General features: G+C 33.9%; 2 protein-coding genes across 3 annotated transcripts; one reads left to right on the top strand and one right to left on the bottom strand.

Moving 5' to 3' along the window:
• The first annotated feature begins 5,292 nt into the window (after nt 1-5,292).
• On the top strand, nt 5,293-6,928 carry LOC100805572 (dormancy-associated protein homolog 3). 2 transcript variants are annotated; one of them, XM_006577161.4, is made up of 3 exons: nt 5,293-5,482; nt 5,921-6,084; nt 6,532-6,928. In XM_006577161.4, exons 1-3 carry the CDS (start codon nt 5,368-5,370, stop codon nt 6,649-6,651), a joined length of 399 nt encoding a protein of 132 aa, XP_006577224.1. In that variant the 5' UTR covers nt 5,293-5,367; the 3' UTR covers nt 6,652-6,928. The 2 variants fall into 2 exon arrangements, with proteins under 2 accessions (XP_006577224.1, XP_003521684.1); XM_003521636.5 differs by having other exon boundaries at nt 5,296-5,482; nt 5,921-6,079.
• A 3,273-nt stretch (nt 6,929-10,201) lies between these two features.
• On the bottom strand, nt 10,202-13,243 carry LOC100805030 (serine/threonine-protein phosphatase PP1). The gene is made up of 4 exons (XM_003521635.5): nt 12,713-13,243; nt 11,430-11,989; nt 10,591-10,785; nt 10,202-10,495 (listed from the first exon to the last, which is right to left on the bottom strand). The coding sequence occupies exons 1-4, from the start codon at nt 12,906-12,908 to the stop codon at nt 10,472-10,474; spliced, it is 975 nt and encodes a 324-aa protein (XP_003521683.1). The 5' UTR covers nt 12,909-13,243; the 3' UTR covers nt 10,202-10,471.
• Nucleotides 13,244-14,865: the final 1,622 nt, after the last annotated feature.

Genomic DNA, 14,865 nt, shown 5'->3' with positions numbered 1-14,865 from the left:
GCACCGGATGTTTTTATAACATCTCAGGTTTGAGCCTTTGAAAGATTAAACTATGGTTAAGAGACTAGGGGTATTTAAAATCTAATTAAATTATTCTTTATTGTCAAACTGATAAAAAAGAATTGAAAATCAATCAAATTGATAATTAAAAAAAAATGAAAAAAATAGTGGTTTGGTATTTAGTACCTATTCATAAAATCAAGGTTTATTTGCACTTTTGGTATCAAGTTTGATATATTTGCGATTTGGGTTCTTTTAAATGAGCTGATTGAGTTATTAAAGTTTAACCGATTTTACAATCAACTTCTTTTGTCAGTCTTTCGTTAAAAATTCAATGGAATTTGCTAATGTGTCATTGGATGCCGAAGTGATAGTTGATATGATACAATAAGGTGATATGCAAAAAAAAAAAAAAAATCACAAATTGTTGCAAGTGTGTTTGCCTTGCCTTTTATGCCTTACGAGCAATATATTTTTTTATGCACTCGTTTGTATATACCCTTTTATTTGATTAAATATATTAAAAATTAAAAAAATCAAGAAAAAATCTTTAAATAAGATGTGATATTCATTAAATTTTATCTTTTTTTAATGAATTTTAAGTAATGAGAGTATGTATTTAAAATAATATTCAGAAAAAATGGTACATTCAAAATAATGCATTAAAGAATGTGATCTACACAATATAATATTATATATAGAATACATACTGAGCATGGTAAAATTAATCTTATAAACATAGATTATTCACTAAAATATTAATAAATAATTAAAATATAAAGAGAAAATTAATATAAATTAAAATTAAAATGTATGTATTTATTTATTAATCTCTCAAACACTGATATTATAAACCTTAGCGAACTAATTTATTTTTTAGATACTAATATTAATTTATGAAATAATACATAATAATTATGATGAACTTAATTTTAATAAATATAATATTATTTACAAAAATATATAAAAGAGAAATAAATTTAAATTAAAATATATGCATTAATTTATTAGATTAGAAAAAAAAAATATATTTCATTTTTTCTTAATTTATTATATATTTGTGCATGAATTTATACCCATGTACTATGTAAATCTTATGAAAAAAATAGATATTGAGTTGTATTAAATATTTGTCATAATTTACTTTTAAAATTATAGTCTTTATTATGTGAAAGTAAATTATTCTATATGATTCTTGGTTATTATTGTCCTAAAAATAATTTAACAAGTAAAATGATTTATTTAAATTTATTAAATTTTAATATAATTAATAGGAATTTTCCTAAAAAATTATATAGTTAAGATAAATATAATTTTTTTTTTTATAAAATTATCAAATTTATTGGTGGCATGTGGAATTGATTATTGTCTATGTAATTGTATTCTCTATATATGTTTTTAAATATATAAATATTAATGTTTACATATTTATTTGACTTTGGCTCCTTCAGTCATTGAATTTTAGATCTGCCCCTATTTTAATGGTTGAGATTTTGACCTGAGAGGATTCACTCCCCATATCTGCCTTGACATCAAATTTCATTAAGTACTTAATGGAAGACGGCGGAACACTAATTTTAAAACACCAATGATGCGAGTATCAAACTAACGGGAAAATAATTTTGGGTGGCATTATATATTTAAAGGATCAAAGCGAGAAATTTAAAAGACAAATGATGAAAATAATTTAACCATTTACATAAACAAAATTAACCAAAAAGAAAAAGATAAGAGATAATAAATCATAATAAAAGTTTCAGTGACCAGAATTTTGTTTAAAATTGGCCGATGGGGAGGCCCATTAGCTATAAGTGCTGGTGTTACATCAATTGTTCAGGAAGAGAATAAAAAAATGATAATCATATAGACTTAGTAATTATAAGTTGAAAGTCCTGCATCCAAGAGTAAACGGAAATTGGCAGTGGGGTCTTTCTCTACTGGTATGTCAATTTCTAAGAGCAATAAGGGAGAGGCGATAGAGAAGAAAGTATATTTTAAAAAATGAAAACGATTGAAGCAGTTGCCTCCATTTGACGTAATCTATATATTAGTGAATTATATACATAGCTGAACAAAGATGGACCTTCCAATGAAAAGGACTTGGCTCAGATAATTATTGTGTCATTGTGCCTGGTCTTCTGGGAAACAAACTCGTGTAGTTATAAAATGATAAGTGTAATAGTTCTAACCTGGCTTTGGAAAATATCGCTCCTTGATGTTTTTGTCTATCGCTAGTAGTAACTTGCAAACCGATTTTCTTATTCAGAAATTCTAATTTTAAATTAGGAGCATTCGACTAGACGAGTACATACAACAACATGGATATTTTGGGGTTTCTTTATAAATTGAATAAAGGCATTCAATTAGATTTAGACAGATGCCAATAACTTTATATTTCCTCTTATATTGTGACATAAATTATGGATGAAATACAATAACTTTATTTTCCATAAAAAAATCAAAACTTTATTTAATCTAATATATTATTTTAGTCCTTCACTAATAATATACTGTTATCAATTTAGTTCATCGTATATTAATTTTCACAATTTAGTTACTTATACTTTTAAATTTTTTAATTAAGTCTCTTATAAAAAATTATAAAATAAAATTTTGATCACTAATAGATACAAATATAAATTTGAAGCAATAAAATGATTATTTGGGCTTTAGTCCTCCTTAATACCAAAAAGAAAAAAACAATTAGAAAATGATAGGGAGATAAAACTTTTATGATCTTTTCTAGTTTAAAATCAGCCACAACTTTTCAACAACGAAAGAATAAAAAAAAAATAAAAAATAAAAACCAGCCACAACTTACATAGCCTCCTTGACATTTTTGAGCCTTCGGTCCCCACAAATTAATGGAGTGAAGAACTGATAAACACATGTGCCTTTATAACTTCATTACATTTCATTCAATGTTCTATAAAAATGATACATTCAATATTCATAGTATTATAGAATAATTTAATTAAAAAATATTCCTTTTTATACTACTATTTAATTGTAATTGAGAGTGGGTATACAAATTTGGGTCTACGGATAATGGGTTCAATTTGAAAAAAATCGTAGGAAAAATTAGACCCGATCCGTGAAACTGGGAGATTTTAAAGATCTAATCCCTGGGTTCACAAACTTATCCACTTAAGGCCGAATGTTGTACCTTTTGTGACAAACACACTCACCATTCACTTAATCACTTTAGACATTCTCAATCTCAAGACAAACCCTAACCTGCGCCTTCTTCACTCCTTCAACCCCAGCCACAACAAATTGGATAAATTGTGTTTCTTTTTCTTCACATGAAAAATTGGGCCAGTGGTAACTCTAACTTATCACTTTTTTTCTTTATATTTTCTTCACAAAATAGACGGTAAATCTAACTACTTAATTGCAAAGATGATATAATATTTATAGTAAGGGTTGAAAATAAAATTTATACAGTAATTAGTTTTATAGGAATAAATTTTAAGCATTTTTCCTTCTTTTTTTATATTTTTATTAAGGATATTAATGCCAATTGGCCAATGATGTATATATTATATCTTGCTCCAACTATACAAGTGCCAAATATTGACCATTTACTATGACAGAGTGTCCAAAGGAAACTTTCTGTTTTAAGTTATGACAGATACTCAGTACTCTCATCACATGAGTTATTCAGCAAAAAAAACAAAATAAAATTATTGGATGATATCGTTCTCGGGATAACTTGTTATAAAAAGTCTGGGGTCGTAAATCTATATATCGAGTCCGAGCCTTTATAACTTTTCTTAATTTGATATTAATCGTCACTACATCGAAAAATGAGGTATGCTTAAATTATTAATCAGTAAACACCGATATTATAGCTTTTATATATATTTTGGTGAGAACATTATAGCTTATATTAATCAATAGGTACCCGCTTGATAATTATAGCTTATTAGAACATCTTCAATAATATATAAATTATTTAATAAATAGATGTCCACTAAAACAACCAGATCAGATAACCCATGAAGATCTGACCGGAGGAAACATAAACTAAACATGAAAAATTTGGGACGCCTTCTAGCATGCGTGGGGGTAAGTAGGTGATGCACCGTGCAAAAGCTTTCTGAACCGTTGGATGAAGGAGTTCGTCCGAGATGCACTAGGACGGACCGCACAGGATGGAATATAACATTTTTAAAAAACGAATTTGAAAAATGAGGGCAAGACATAGTACAGGATCATTAATGGACCCCATGCATGCTCCCACCGTTAGATCTCTCATTTTTTTAAATGTAAGGTTAAGATTTTTTTCAACCTTTATCTTTTCTTTTTCTTTTCTCTGCATTTCCCAAATTATTCCCGTCTCTTCTCCAACCCCGTGACCCTTTCTGGTGTTGTGAGAAGAAGAATTTGGTTCTCACGCATTCGATGGCACAATACAACGAAGTGACGAACAGAGACGCGCAGTTGACGGTGATTGGGAAAGAGCACGATGACGACGGTCGAGAGCACGACGACGTAGGTCGCTAGCACGACGGCAACGAAACTCTGGCGTGGTGATTTGGAGTTTTCAATCCCATTCTTTTTCCTTTTTTTTTTTTTTTCTCGTTTCTGTTCATAGCTCTCTGGTTGGTCTTTTTCATTGTTTTAAATGCTGAATATTGACAGAATCATGTTTGGTTCATGTGGGTGGAGTGCACGCGAACAATGGGTAAGAACAGAGGAAGAGTGGCTTTGATCGGTTAAAAGTTTAATGCTTTGAGTTTTGAGGGTTTTGGATTGGGGTTTGTATTTGGTGGCGATGCTGTCGGTAAAGGAGTTGGTGGTGACAATAGATTCTTCAAGTGAGGGAGTGATTAGTGTCGTCGTCAGAGGGTGGTTGTGGTGGTTGTCATCATGCAGACGATTACGCTTGTACGCATAACCTGGAATCTGAGAGGAGGTAAGGCCAAATTTGGACAAACAAAAAAGAAGATAAAATGTAAATACAAGAAAAAGAAGGACTTATATTGGCGATTTAGACAAAAGCCAGGGGTATAACCATCCTCGTACTAATCCACCTGAGAAAGAAATTGACTTGTCACGTGTCACACAAGTAATGTCACGTGTCACCCTTCCTCTTCAGGCTTTTAGTTTGTCCCTTAAAATCCCCGATTGATGAGGGCCCATACGCTTAGCAATCCTTATCTCGACTAGACATGAACACCGATCCATGTGGCCACGTCAAAGGCTCCAACATTGATCACAATGGACGGTTCAGATCTCCTTTAACCCTAACAAGTTGTTCGACCTTTAACGGCCTGGCATCGTTAAATATGGCCTGACTCTGAGACCTGGTCATTGTTGGGATCTCCATACGCCGGATCTGCTAAAATACGCTTGATCCATATGGGCCTCCTCGACCACTTGTGGGACGACACCGTCGCCGGCCCAAGGCCGGAAAACGGTCTCGGCAAGCTCCGGAAACACCACACCTTCACTTTCCGACCTAGCTCCGGCAAGGGTACGCCCTGCCTCAGTGCCTCGTTAATCACACTCATATAAGTCACCAACGATTTTCGTTTAACTACAAGTCCACAACTACAATCGTTAACTCAACTCTTGTTATCATCATCATAATTATCATTTTTATAATCTAACCCACTCGTAAATTCGAATCGGAGACCGATTTGTGTGTTTTAGGTTGCATGCTATCAGATCTGCACCCTAAACACGCTTTTCAAGCTCGAATCCTCCAAGTTCGGAATTATCTAAATCATTTGCACATGATCTAAAAGTAATAATAGTAAAAGATAGTTTGGGAGATGAAATAACCTAAACCTAACCACTTTAATTTGGAGATATCTAATTGCATCTGAAACGCTCATAGATATTTTTCTCCGTTTTAAAACATCAAAATATGCTAACGATTAGGCATATTTATTTATTGATTATTGATCAGAAGCGGAGGGCGGGAGCGTGAGATCGTACGGTGACGAATCGTCGGAGGAAGCGACTAGAGTGACGCGTAGTATCATGATCGTGAAACCGCCAGGGTACCAGAGTGGATCGCCTCCGGTTTCTCCTGCCGGTTCTACTCCTCCGATTTCTCCGTTTTCCGGTAAGGTCGTTATTTCTTTTCTACTGTGACAGTAAAAAATACTATGCTTAGTTTAATTACACACACGGTCCAGTAAAAGTAAACAACTCCCCACAATTTCGGGTATCGGATATTTTGTCCTTTTGTGATGACTGGCCAGGCATGATAAGCAGTGTAGTTGGTGGGAGTAGTTATGAATGAATAATGATACTATTTGGTTGTTAAATTGACTTGTCCCAAATTTTATGTGGCTGTCCACATAAGTAGCACTTTCATTAGTCTTAGTCACACAGTAGTATATATGACCCTTATACAGTCATATCCACATTTTGTTTTGGGTTCAGAGCTCAATCCAAGTGTCCATTTTCACCACTAGGCTAGCCAACTTGGTTATATTATGTTATACTAGTATAATATAATTAATAATTTTGTGCCCAACAATAAATGGTACTGATTTGACGTGTGTTTTTTAGGAGGAAAAGATTCGCTTCGGTTTCGAAGAAGGTCGGGATCTGATGCGTACGAGAAGAGAGGGCAGAACAGATCAGGCCCTTCTTCTCCTTTCGATGTGTGACGCATTTTCTCGTACCTGAAAGCTGAGGATGTAGCAGCTTTTTTGGCCTTTGCTGTATTCATTTTTGTTTAGTCTTTGTGTGCATGTATAATGTCTGAATGTCTGCAAGGAAGTTCTGCCAAGTTCATGCGAGGTAGCTTTTGGTTTAGCTTCTTTAAGTCTTTACTTAAGTAAGCTGCGTAGTGGTTGCCAAATCGTAAGTAGAAAGTGTAAGGGTAGAGTAGCGGTGTATCTTTACTCCTTATCATGTAATGTATATTTATAATTAATAAGCCATTCTGCGTTTGTTTTTGGTATTGTTCATTCCTCCTCGTAAATTAAGCTTTAGTTTGCTGAATAACAATAACTTGGTAATTTTCCTACTTTGGAGTTTCTTGTTCTGTTCTCTCTGCGGGTATGCATCGAGTGATGAGAGAGACCCAGAGAGTATTTCCGCACAATAACTAATTAACCATGCTCCAATATGAAACTAATTTTTGTCTTCAAGGATGCTTTCATGGGAAAAGACACTTGACTATGGGACAGCCGCCGGCCTGCCCAAAATTATTGAATACGCTTGTCGGAAGATATGAGTGAGTTGGTTTTTCAAATTAAAAACTTCGTCGCAATGCGAAGGTATGGGGGAGTGAGTTGGTTTTTCAAATTAATCAACGGAAAAAAATTGATGACTAGAGAAGTTAAATTAAAAATCTATTGGTAATCTTCAATAAGTAAAGGGTACATTTATAATGTTATACTTGATCTTCTTTTCAAGACCGGACTTTTATCTACATGAATGCCACGGGCAATGCGAAATAGTGAAAAATTCCACTTAATAAAGTTCACATATTTTTTTGGGTGTGTTGTGTGCAGTTCTGTAGAATGTAAAACATTAATTGATTAGTGTAACAATGAATATTCTTTTATACAGTATTAAAGTGAAATTGCGGGTTGGGTTGGTGGTAATCCCGAGTGAAGGGGAATCTGAATTTGTCCAGCTGGAGTGGGAGGGGGGCACAATCATCCATGTCCTTGCATTCCAGCTACTCCTACCACAAAACTGCACATTAAATTACAGATTTCACATCTCGTTGACCCTTTTCTATATGCACCCTTCTCCCCAGCTTGTTTTTTTTGGGCCCACACTCTTCTCCCCAGTACTGACCTATCCCTCTCGGTCTCGGCTTTGGGCTCATGATTTTGATGGCCCAATAACTTCAAGATAGCAATGGACTTTTTCTGATCCCTAACTTCGCATCCTATTTAATTTCCTGGACAGCGGGGAAGAACCAACAAGACAGCAGAATAGTGATCCTCCTGCTTTTGTTCCTACGTTTTATAAATTAACAGCTTTTAATTATTTTTAACTTTTATTCCATTGATTTCCAAATCTTATCCCTTATTCGCGCTTGTCCCTTCTATTCATTATCGTAATAGACAGAAAACATAAAGGTTGTTGTCTAACATGAATTCCAGCCTCAGACAGACTCACTCCAGTGCTTCCCGATCTTAATTGATATTATAAACTTGTTCTATATATCCGGAAACCCGAAGCATTTTTTGGCACAAACATTTGTACCCTGAATTAATGTTTTTAGAGAAATGCTAGTGTACAACATTTTATATGTAAAAGATAAAAAAGAGTGTATGATAAAATAGACGATGTACTGTGGTGCAAAGTTGCAAACACACAGAAAAGAAAGATAATATTGTATAAAGTATAATATAAAATAGGCTAAATGGTGAATGCAAAGAGTATTTTTATACATTATGGTTCAATCACAACTGTGTATATGACAAGTTTATTAATTTTTATAATTAATAGCTTAAAAGTCATTTTAATGATAATTTTTATTTAGTTGACTGTAAAACTGTTTACAGACATGCAGTGAATAGAAATTAAAATCATAAAAAAAATATAACTATGTAGATAGAGCCTAAGAAGAAACATACTATGCTGTTATACCAAGTTTAAGTTCAGTTGTTGATTCGTGGAAGGCTTCACAGTTCACAGTTACGACAGAATATGACTGCTTGATGACATTTGATGATTTCCAGCACGGGGTGAGGGAAATGGCATTCGTTGGAAAAGTTTCTTGAGCCATTGGACGGATGGTGCCAACAACAGGATCGGTGTTTATGAGGTTGTGGTACAATTTTCTTCTCCCTTATTATGAATGAGTGGCTGTCGGTCAATCTCAGCCAAGTAAAAACGTTAGTAAAACATTGAGATGTGTGGATTGAGTTATTCTACATGTTTTATTTTTCTCAAATTTTCCTTTTCTACCTTATTTCCTTTTACTTTGCATTTTTTGTTGGACTAGTTGTCCGTATGAATGTATGATGAAATTAATATTTCAACCTTTGACATTCTATATATGTATTCCATATTCAATTATATCTTACTATCTTAGGGAGGATAGTGGAATGAAATTGCATATACTTTGTTTTTTTACCATCCCTTAATTGATAAATTGTTGATATCCCGTAATTCCTGGAATGGTACTTATTATATTCCATTGGCAATAATCCATAAACAACTCCAGAAGCTAGCAGCTATAAGGCGAAATGCAAGGAAACTGAAAGATAGGATGGGGGAGGCTCATGAAACTAGAACTCAAGAACAGGAAAAGAAATGCAATATGAGTGTTCCATCCCTTGCATGTTGAGCAGTGAGCATAATTAACAAATACTTAACGGGGAATCTTACAAAAATCTGATTTTAATTTATACACAAGTTATAACTTATAAGCTAAAATTAGCTTATGAGAGAAACTTGTTTTTTTCTTTTTTACTGTCTTGTATTCTATTCTTTATAAATAGTTATGGAGAAACTTATGCACACAAGATCAAGGCAAATCTTACATTTCTTACATATTCTGATGCTGTATTATTTTTACTTTTTTATTTTTTCCGTTCTTTCTTTGTTACAGAAGATAATTCTTTACCTCCTTATGATATATGTTGATGCATTGAAGTAAGCCGCAGCAACTCAATCAACACGCGAATCTACAACTACAAAACTCCCCAAGAACCGTGGTTATAAAGTAAAGGACCTAAAGGTGTTCTTATCGTGTTTCACCCGCTTTTATTCTTGACTAGGCTTCTTTTCATCGTTTACTTGTCCTCGAAAGAATAATGTAATTAGTAATTGCAAGTACATCTTAATCAACAATTTTTGTGAGAGATCAGACACGGTATGATGAACAAGAAAAAGGAGTTAAGACTTGAGAGACAAGATAATGAGAATTTGAGATCCAGTTGAAGAACAGAAGCATCACCAGAGCAGAACCGTTCAAGAAAAGGGAACATAATTCAGCAATTGCCATAGGTTGCATAGAAAATTAACATTTGTTTTTAGTTTTTTAATGAGAAAACCAAGGAACAGTGATGTTTCTAATTCTGAGATTCAGAAAATGGTATCCTTGTCATATGAGAATTCCAGCGTGGCAAAGACAAGTAGTCGTATAATTTGATTAGGTTATCAGTGGCATAGCAACAGGTTAAGTTAAGCCACACGAACCGGTCTCTACCAAAAACAACATTCCTGAGCAGTTATCATTCAGATAAATGACATAGAAATTTACGCATTTGGTAACATGAAATCTCTTTGCACTCACAAATTACATGCTAATTTGCCAAACACAAGCAACCAACTGGTGTATAAAGCAATAATCTCTGCTCTTGCACAGAAGAATGCCTGGGTAGTTCAGTTTACAATATAGTATCATTGGCAATCTGCAATCGTAGAGTGGAAGGAAGGCTCTCCCATGTCAAACTCCTACTTGACAATTTCAACTCCGTACAAGTTGAGTTAGCTGGATTGGATTCCTATTTGAACCGAAAATCCTTGCCAAATACTATATCTTTCCAAGTTTGGGTGGCTGCGGAAAAAGTTGCATAAGATACTGATATGCACAAACGTTCGAAAATAATACAAGACTCTAAAAAAATACAACAGCTGATTGTTGATATTTACCTTCTTAAAATTCATTTTTGATGAACCACTTCCTGAAGCTCTATCAGCGGGTTTCAATATCTCAAAGGAACATACAAGAGAATCATCAACGCTTAACAATGCACCAGCATTGTCAAATTCCCCACCGTAATTTGGAGCAGAAAATATCGTGACTAATCTTCTTTTAGCAAAAAACTCATATCCATCCTCCACAACCTATTAAGAAAATAGGAAAGTAAAATGAGACCTTGACCAGAGGAAGTTGGAATAAGTAACACATAAAAGACAAAGGTTAAAGTAAAAAAGCAGGGAAGATGAATGCCTGTAAAAAGTTGGACAGAGACAGATCTAGACACAAAATGCATGTCAGATAAGGTAAGCGTACATAGGCTTTAGTCATTTAAAGAATAATAAAAAAAGTACTACAACGTAATTGATGCTAAATGTCCTAATTGCAATCCCATATCTTTGCAATGAATATCATGAGTATTGTTAATAATAATATAAAAAATCCATTAATTGTAAATGAGCCGGTTGATTTCAAGATGTCTATTGATAATTGAGACGAGAATAACCTTTAAAACTTATTCTTTGAACTTTTCCAGTTAAAAGATTGCTAGTTAGCTTTATGAGATCATGAGACACCATATTTTCTTCTCCTCTTTCTTGACTCAAACAATTGATATAGTTATTTCTGAAGAAGTTAACAAATTCCAGAAGGTGAGAGCCAACAAGTTAATTGAGTCTTCCAAAGTTTCATCAATCAATTAGAATCGCTCCTATAAGAATACCACAAATATGGATTCCCAACTTCTATTCTATAACCTGTTCAATCTGCAAAAATGAAATGAGAGGTTTACCTGATGCCCTCTGCAAACAAGATCAAGGTCATTTTTATCCAAAAACTCTGCAACTACATCAGCTCCAAAAGTACATGAAACTCCTCGGTCACTCTCTGCCCAGCCCTCAATGCTAGCATCAGGATCAGACCAAAGCAGATCACATAGGAGACCATTATCTGGAATTTCAGTAGGCCTTTGAATCTCCCTTATTTGATCTAAATTTTGTAATTCTGGAGAGAGTCCCCCATGCATACAAAGTATTTTCTCGTCAATGAGTGCAGCCACTGGCAAACAGTTAAAGCAGTCTGTAAATATCTTCCATAGCCTAACATTGAACCTCCTTTTACATTCATCATAAAAACCATATATACGGTTTATCTTTGCTTCTTCATGGTTTCCCCTCAAGAGATAAATTTTGTCTGGATATCTTATTTTGTAGGCCAAAAGCAAACATATAGTCTCCAAACTTTGCTTCCCTCTATCCACATAATCCCCCAGAAACAAGTAGTTTGCCGCAGGAGGGTAGCCACCATATTCAAAAAGCCTCAGCAAGTCCTGGTACTGACCATGTATATCACCTGCAAGAGAACTGCAACATTAGGAACAAGGGATTGAAGATGGGACATTATTGGATTTTATATCCTAAAATGCACTCCCCTCAGCCAAAATCCCTTATCTACACTAGAACACGAAGTACATCCACGGTTTTTATAAATGGACCGTAAAACCTGTAAAAGATTAGTTTTCAGCAAAATATCAGACAGAAGGAAGAATGCATTCTGAAGAAAAGCATCAAATTTTAAAACATGACAAATATCTGTTTCTTCCGGTCAGTTTTCATTTAATAATTCATTAAATAAACAGGGCGCATATGATGGTATCATTGTCTTCCTTGATTGACCAATGTTCTAAATTCCAAAAGCCAAAGTTCCTTTTTTTTTTTTTCAGAGCTTGTAAGCAATTTTCCTTCACCTTCCAAAACAAAAACAGACATCCCCTGCAGATTTTTAATATATAAAAATATATATTTAAAATAATTTCCCCCTTTTCAAGCAAGGCAAATCTCCTCCCGTGAGGATACCTATGGTATGTAAAAAAAAAATCTTCCTCACCGAATGATCATCTAAATTGTGGTGGTTACATATATGGCAACAATCACGTAAAGAAAAGAAGCAAGCTAATAATAATAATAATAATAATAAAGAAGAAGAAGAAAAGGAGATAGATAATTGGACACGAATAAGAAAGATAAGATTTGGTATATGAAAAATTGTTGGGAAAGTGGAAGAGAGGTGGCTAACCGCAGACGCGGATGGGAGCACGAAGGTCGAGAAGAATTGGCTGAGAGAGGAAGATTTGTCTGGCGTTGACGCAGAGTTGACGGATCTCGGACTCAGAGAGCTGCACCTGTTTCCCTCCTTTCCCTTCCAGAAGCCTTCTTATCACATCATCCAACACCCCCTTGTCCATCATCCCCTCCATTGTCATCATCATCATCTTCTTCTTGTCAAGCCAAAGAAACAAAGAAACAAACAAACAAGGGAGGAAGAAGATAAATAAACAAGGAAAATCAAAAATTAGTTGTGGGATAGATGGACAAGATGGCCCAACCGTAACATACACACAAACAGCTTTTCAGGTTGCTTTTATACTATGAATATGATCTTCTTGTTCTAGGAATCAACGACCGTGATTGGTCCATTCGTCATCATTAATAATGTATGAGTTACTATTAGTATTATTTTTATTTTCGGATTTTCAACTCGACAACATCCAAGGTGGGTGGGTTCAACTCTGATTTTTCTTTATTGTAATATTTTTTTTCCTTTTTTCCGTCTAAAAATCGCTGCCCAACTCACTACTCTTTATTCGGTTGAAACCTTCAACGCAGGGGACCAAATGGCGCGTAAGAATATCAGCCGCTTCTCAACTCATCATCTGCCACGTGGAATCCAATCGTTGGTCAAATATCGGAATCGCCAGGGATGTTCCAACCTTGTCTTTGGACTTCGCCGTTATCCCATCCATACGCACATTGCCCCCCCCTTTCTTTTTATTTTTATAAAATAATGCTTTTAATAGCTGAGATTTATTTTTAAAAATATGAAAATTGATTGTTTCATACCCATATATTTTGGACAACATAGCTATTAATACTATGATATATTCTACAGTTACTTGTTAGATTTGTTCATTTGCAAATTACTACTATTATTCAAATGTTTAAGTTCATTGCTCAGGTTGGGGACAAGAAGGAAGCCTAACAATTATAGGATCATACGGGTTGTTAGCCCTACTCGTGCATGCTTCTAGAGACAAAGAAACTGAAAACCTACCCGTTTGTACTTGCAATGCAATATGAATAAACCATGTTGTTGATAACTAATAATTCCTCCATCCCATAATATTTAAGGTCCTAGTTCTTTTTTTTTTTTTATATGTGAATCAATCAAAACTGATAAATAGATAAAAAAAAGTGACAACTTTACAATATCAATTTTATAATCATTAATTCATTTATAAATTTTATTATTCTTCCTCCTGCTGAGGCGTAGTACTCCAAAAAGGGGAGGGTAAATTGTTTGCCTTGAAAAAGAGTGTCTTGAGGATCCTTGGAACCATGTGTTCGTGATTCAACACTGGCTTTGGAAGGCTTTTAACCTTTTTGAGGACCACTACCACTTTCACAGTCTCATCCTTGAGCCGGGCCTCTTCGTAGTTGGATGCTCCCATTTTCACCGTGTCTCCTTTTCCCACCGTTGGTCCCTTTGTAGATTCTGGCTTCTTTTTGTAAATTACATAAACTGTGAGCTGGGTTGAGCCCAATTTCAGCCCAATCAAATTTGGTATCTGTAATTACATATTATGATCCACAAGATTCTATATATAGCAAACTCATTATCCACCCAAAATTAACTTTTTAGAAAAATCAAGCTGGATATTCAATTACTAATTTCTGAACATTCAACACAAAACAACCGTTTGTCACTTTGAAATTAATGATTTATATCGTGCATAAATTTGAAATAAATATATAAGCTTACATGATTCCATAAATAAACTTAACAAGGTAAAAAAGCGTAATCATATATTTTTATGTACTTTATGAATACTTTTTTTTATTTTAAATTATTTTGTCTTTATTATGATAGTGAACATGCCTTTTGATAAGAACCAGGGAAGTGACTAATCGGTGATCATAGCGTGTAGAATGTTAGAAATATTACTATTAAATTTCAATTACATTGGCTTTTAATTGAATAAGTTACATCACATGTTGGGTTCTCATCTATGCATGGTACAATTGTATCTTGTTCCTTTGCCAAACTTTATGTCATTTTCCTACTCCGTGAGTTTTTAATAGCAAGATAGAAGTGCGCTTTATAAGAGAATATAATACAATACGTATAATAACATATCTAATTATCTTTAAAAAGAATCCAATCGAATTTCA

Source organism: Glycine max, chromosome 3 (genome assembly GCF_000004515.6).
Source record: "Glycine max cultivar Williams 82 chromosome 3, Glycine_max_v4.0, whole genome shotgun sequence".
In the NCBI taxonomy this organism is placed as follows: domain Eukaryota; kingdom Viridiplantae; phylum Streptophyta; class Magnoliopsida; order Fabales; family Fabaceae; genus Glycine; species Glycine max.
The sequence above is the reverse complement of the archived record's forward strand: the minus strand, read 5'-3'. Positions and strand labels throughout refer to the sequence as shown.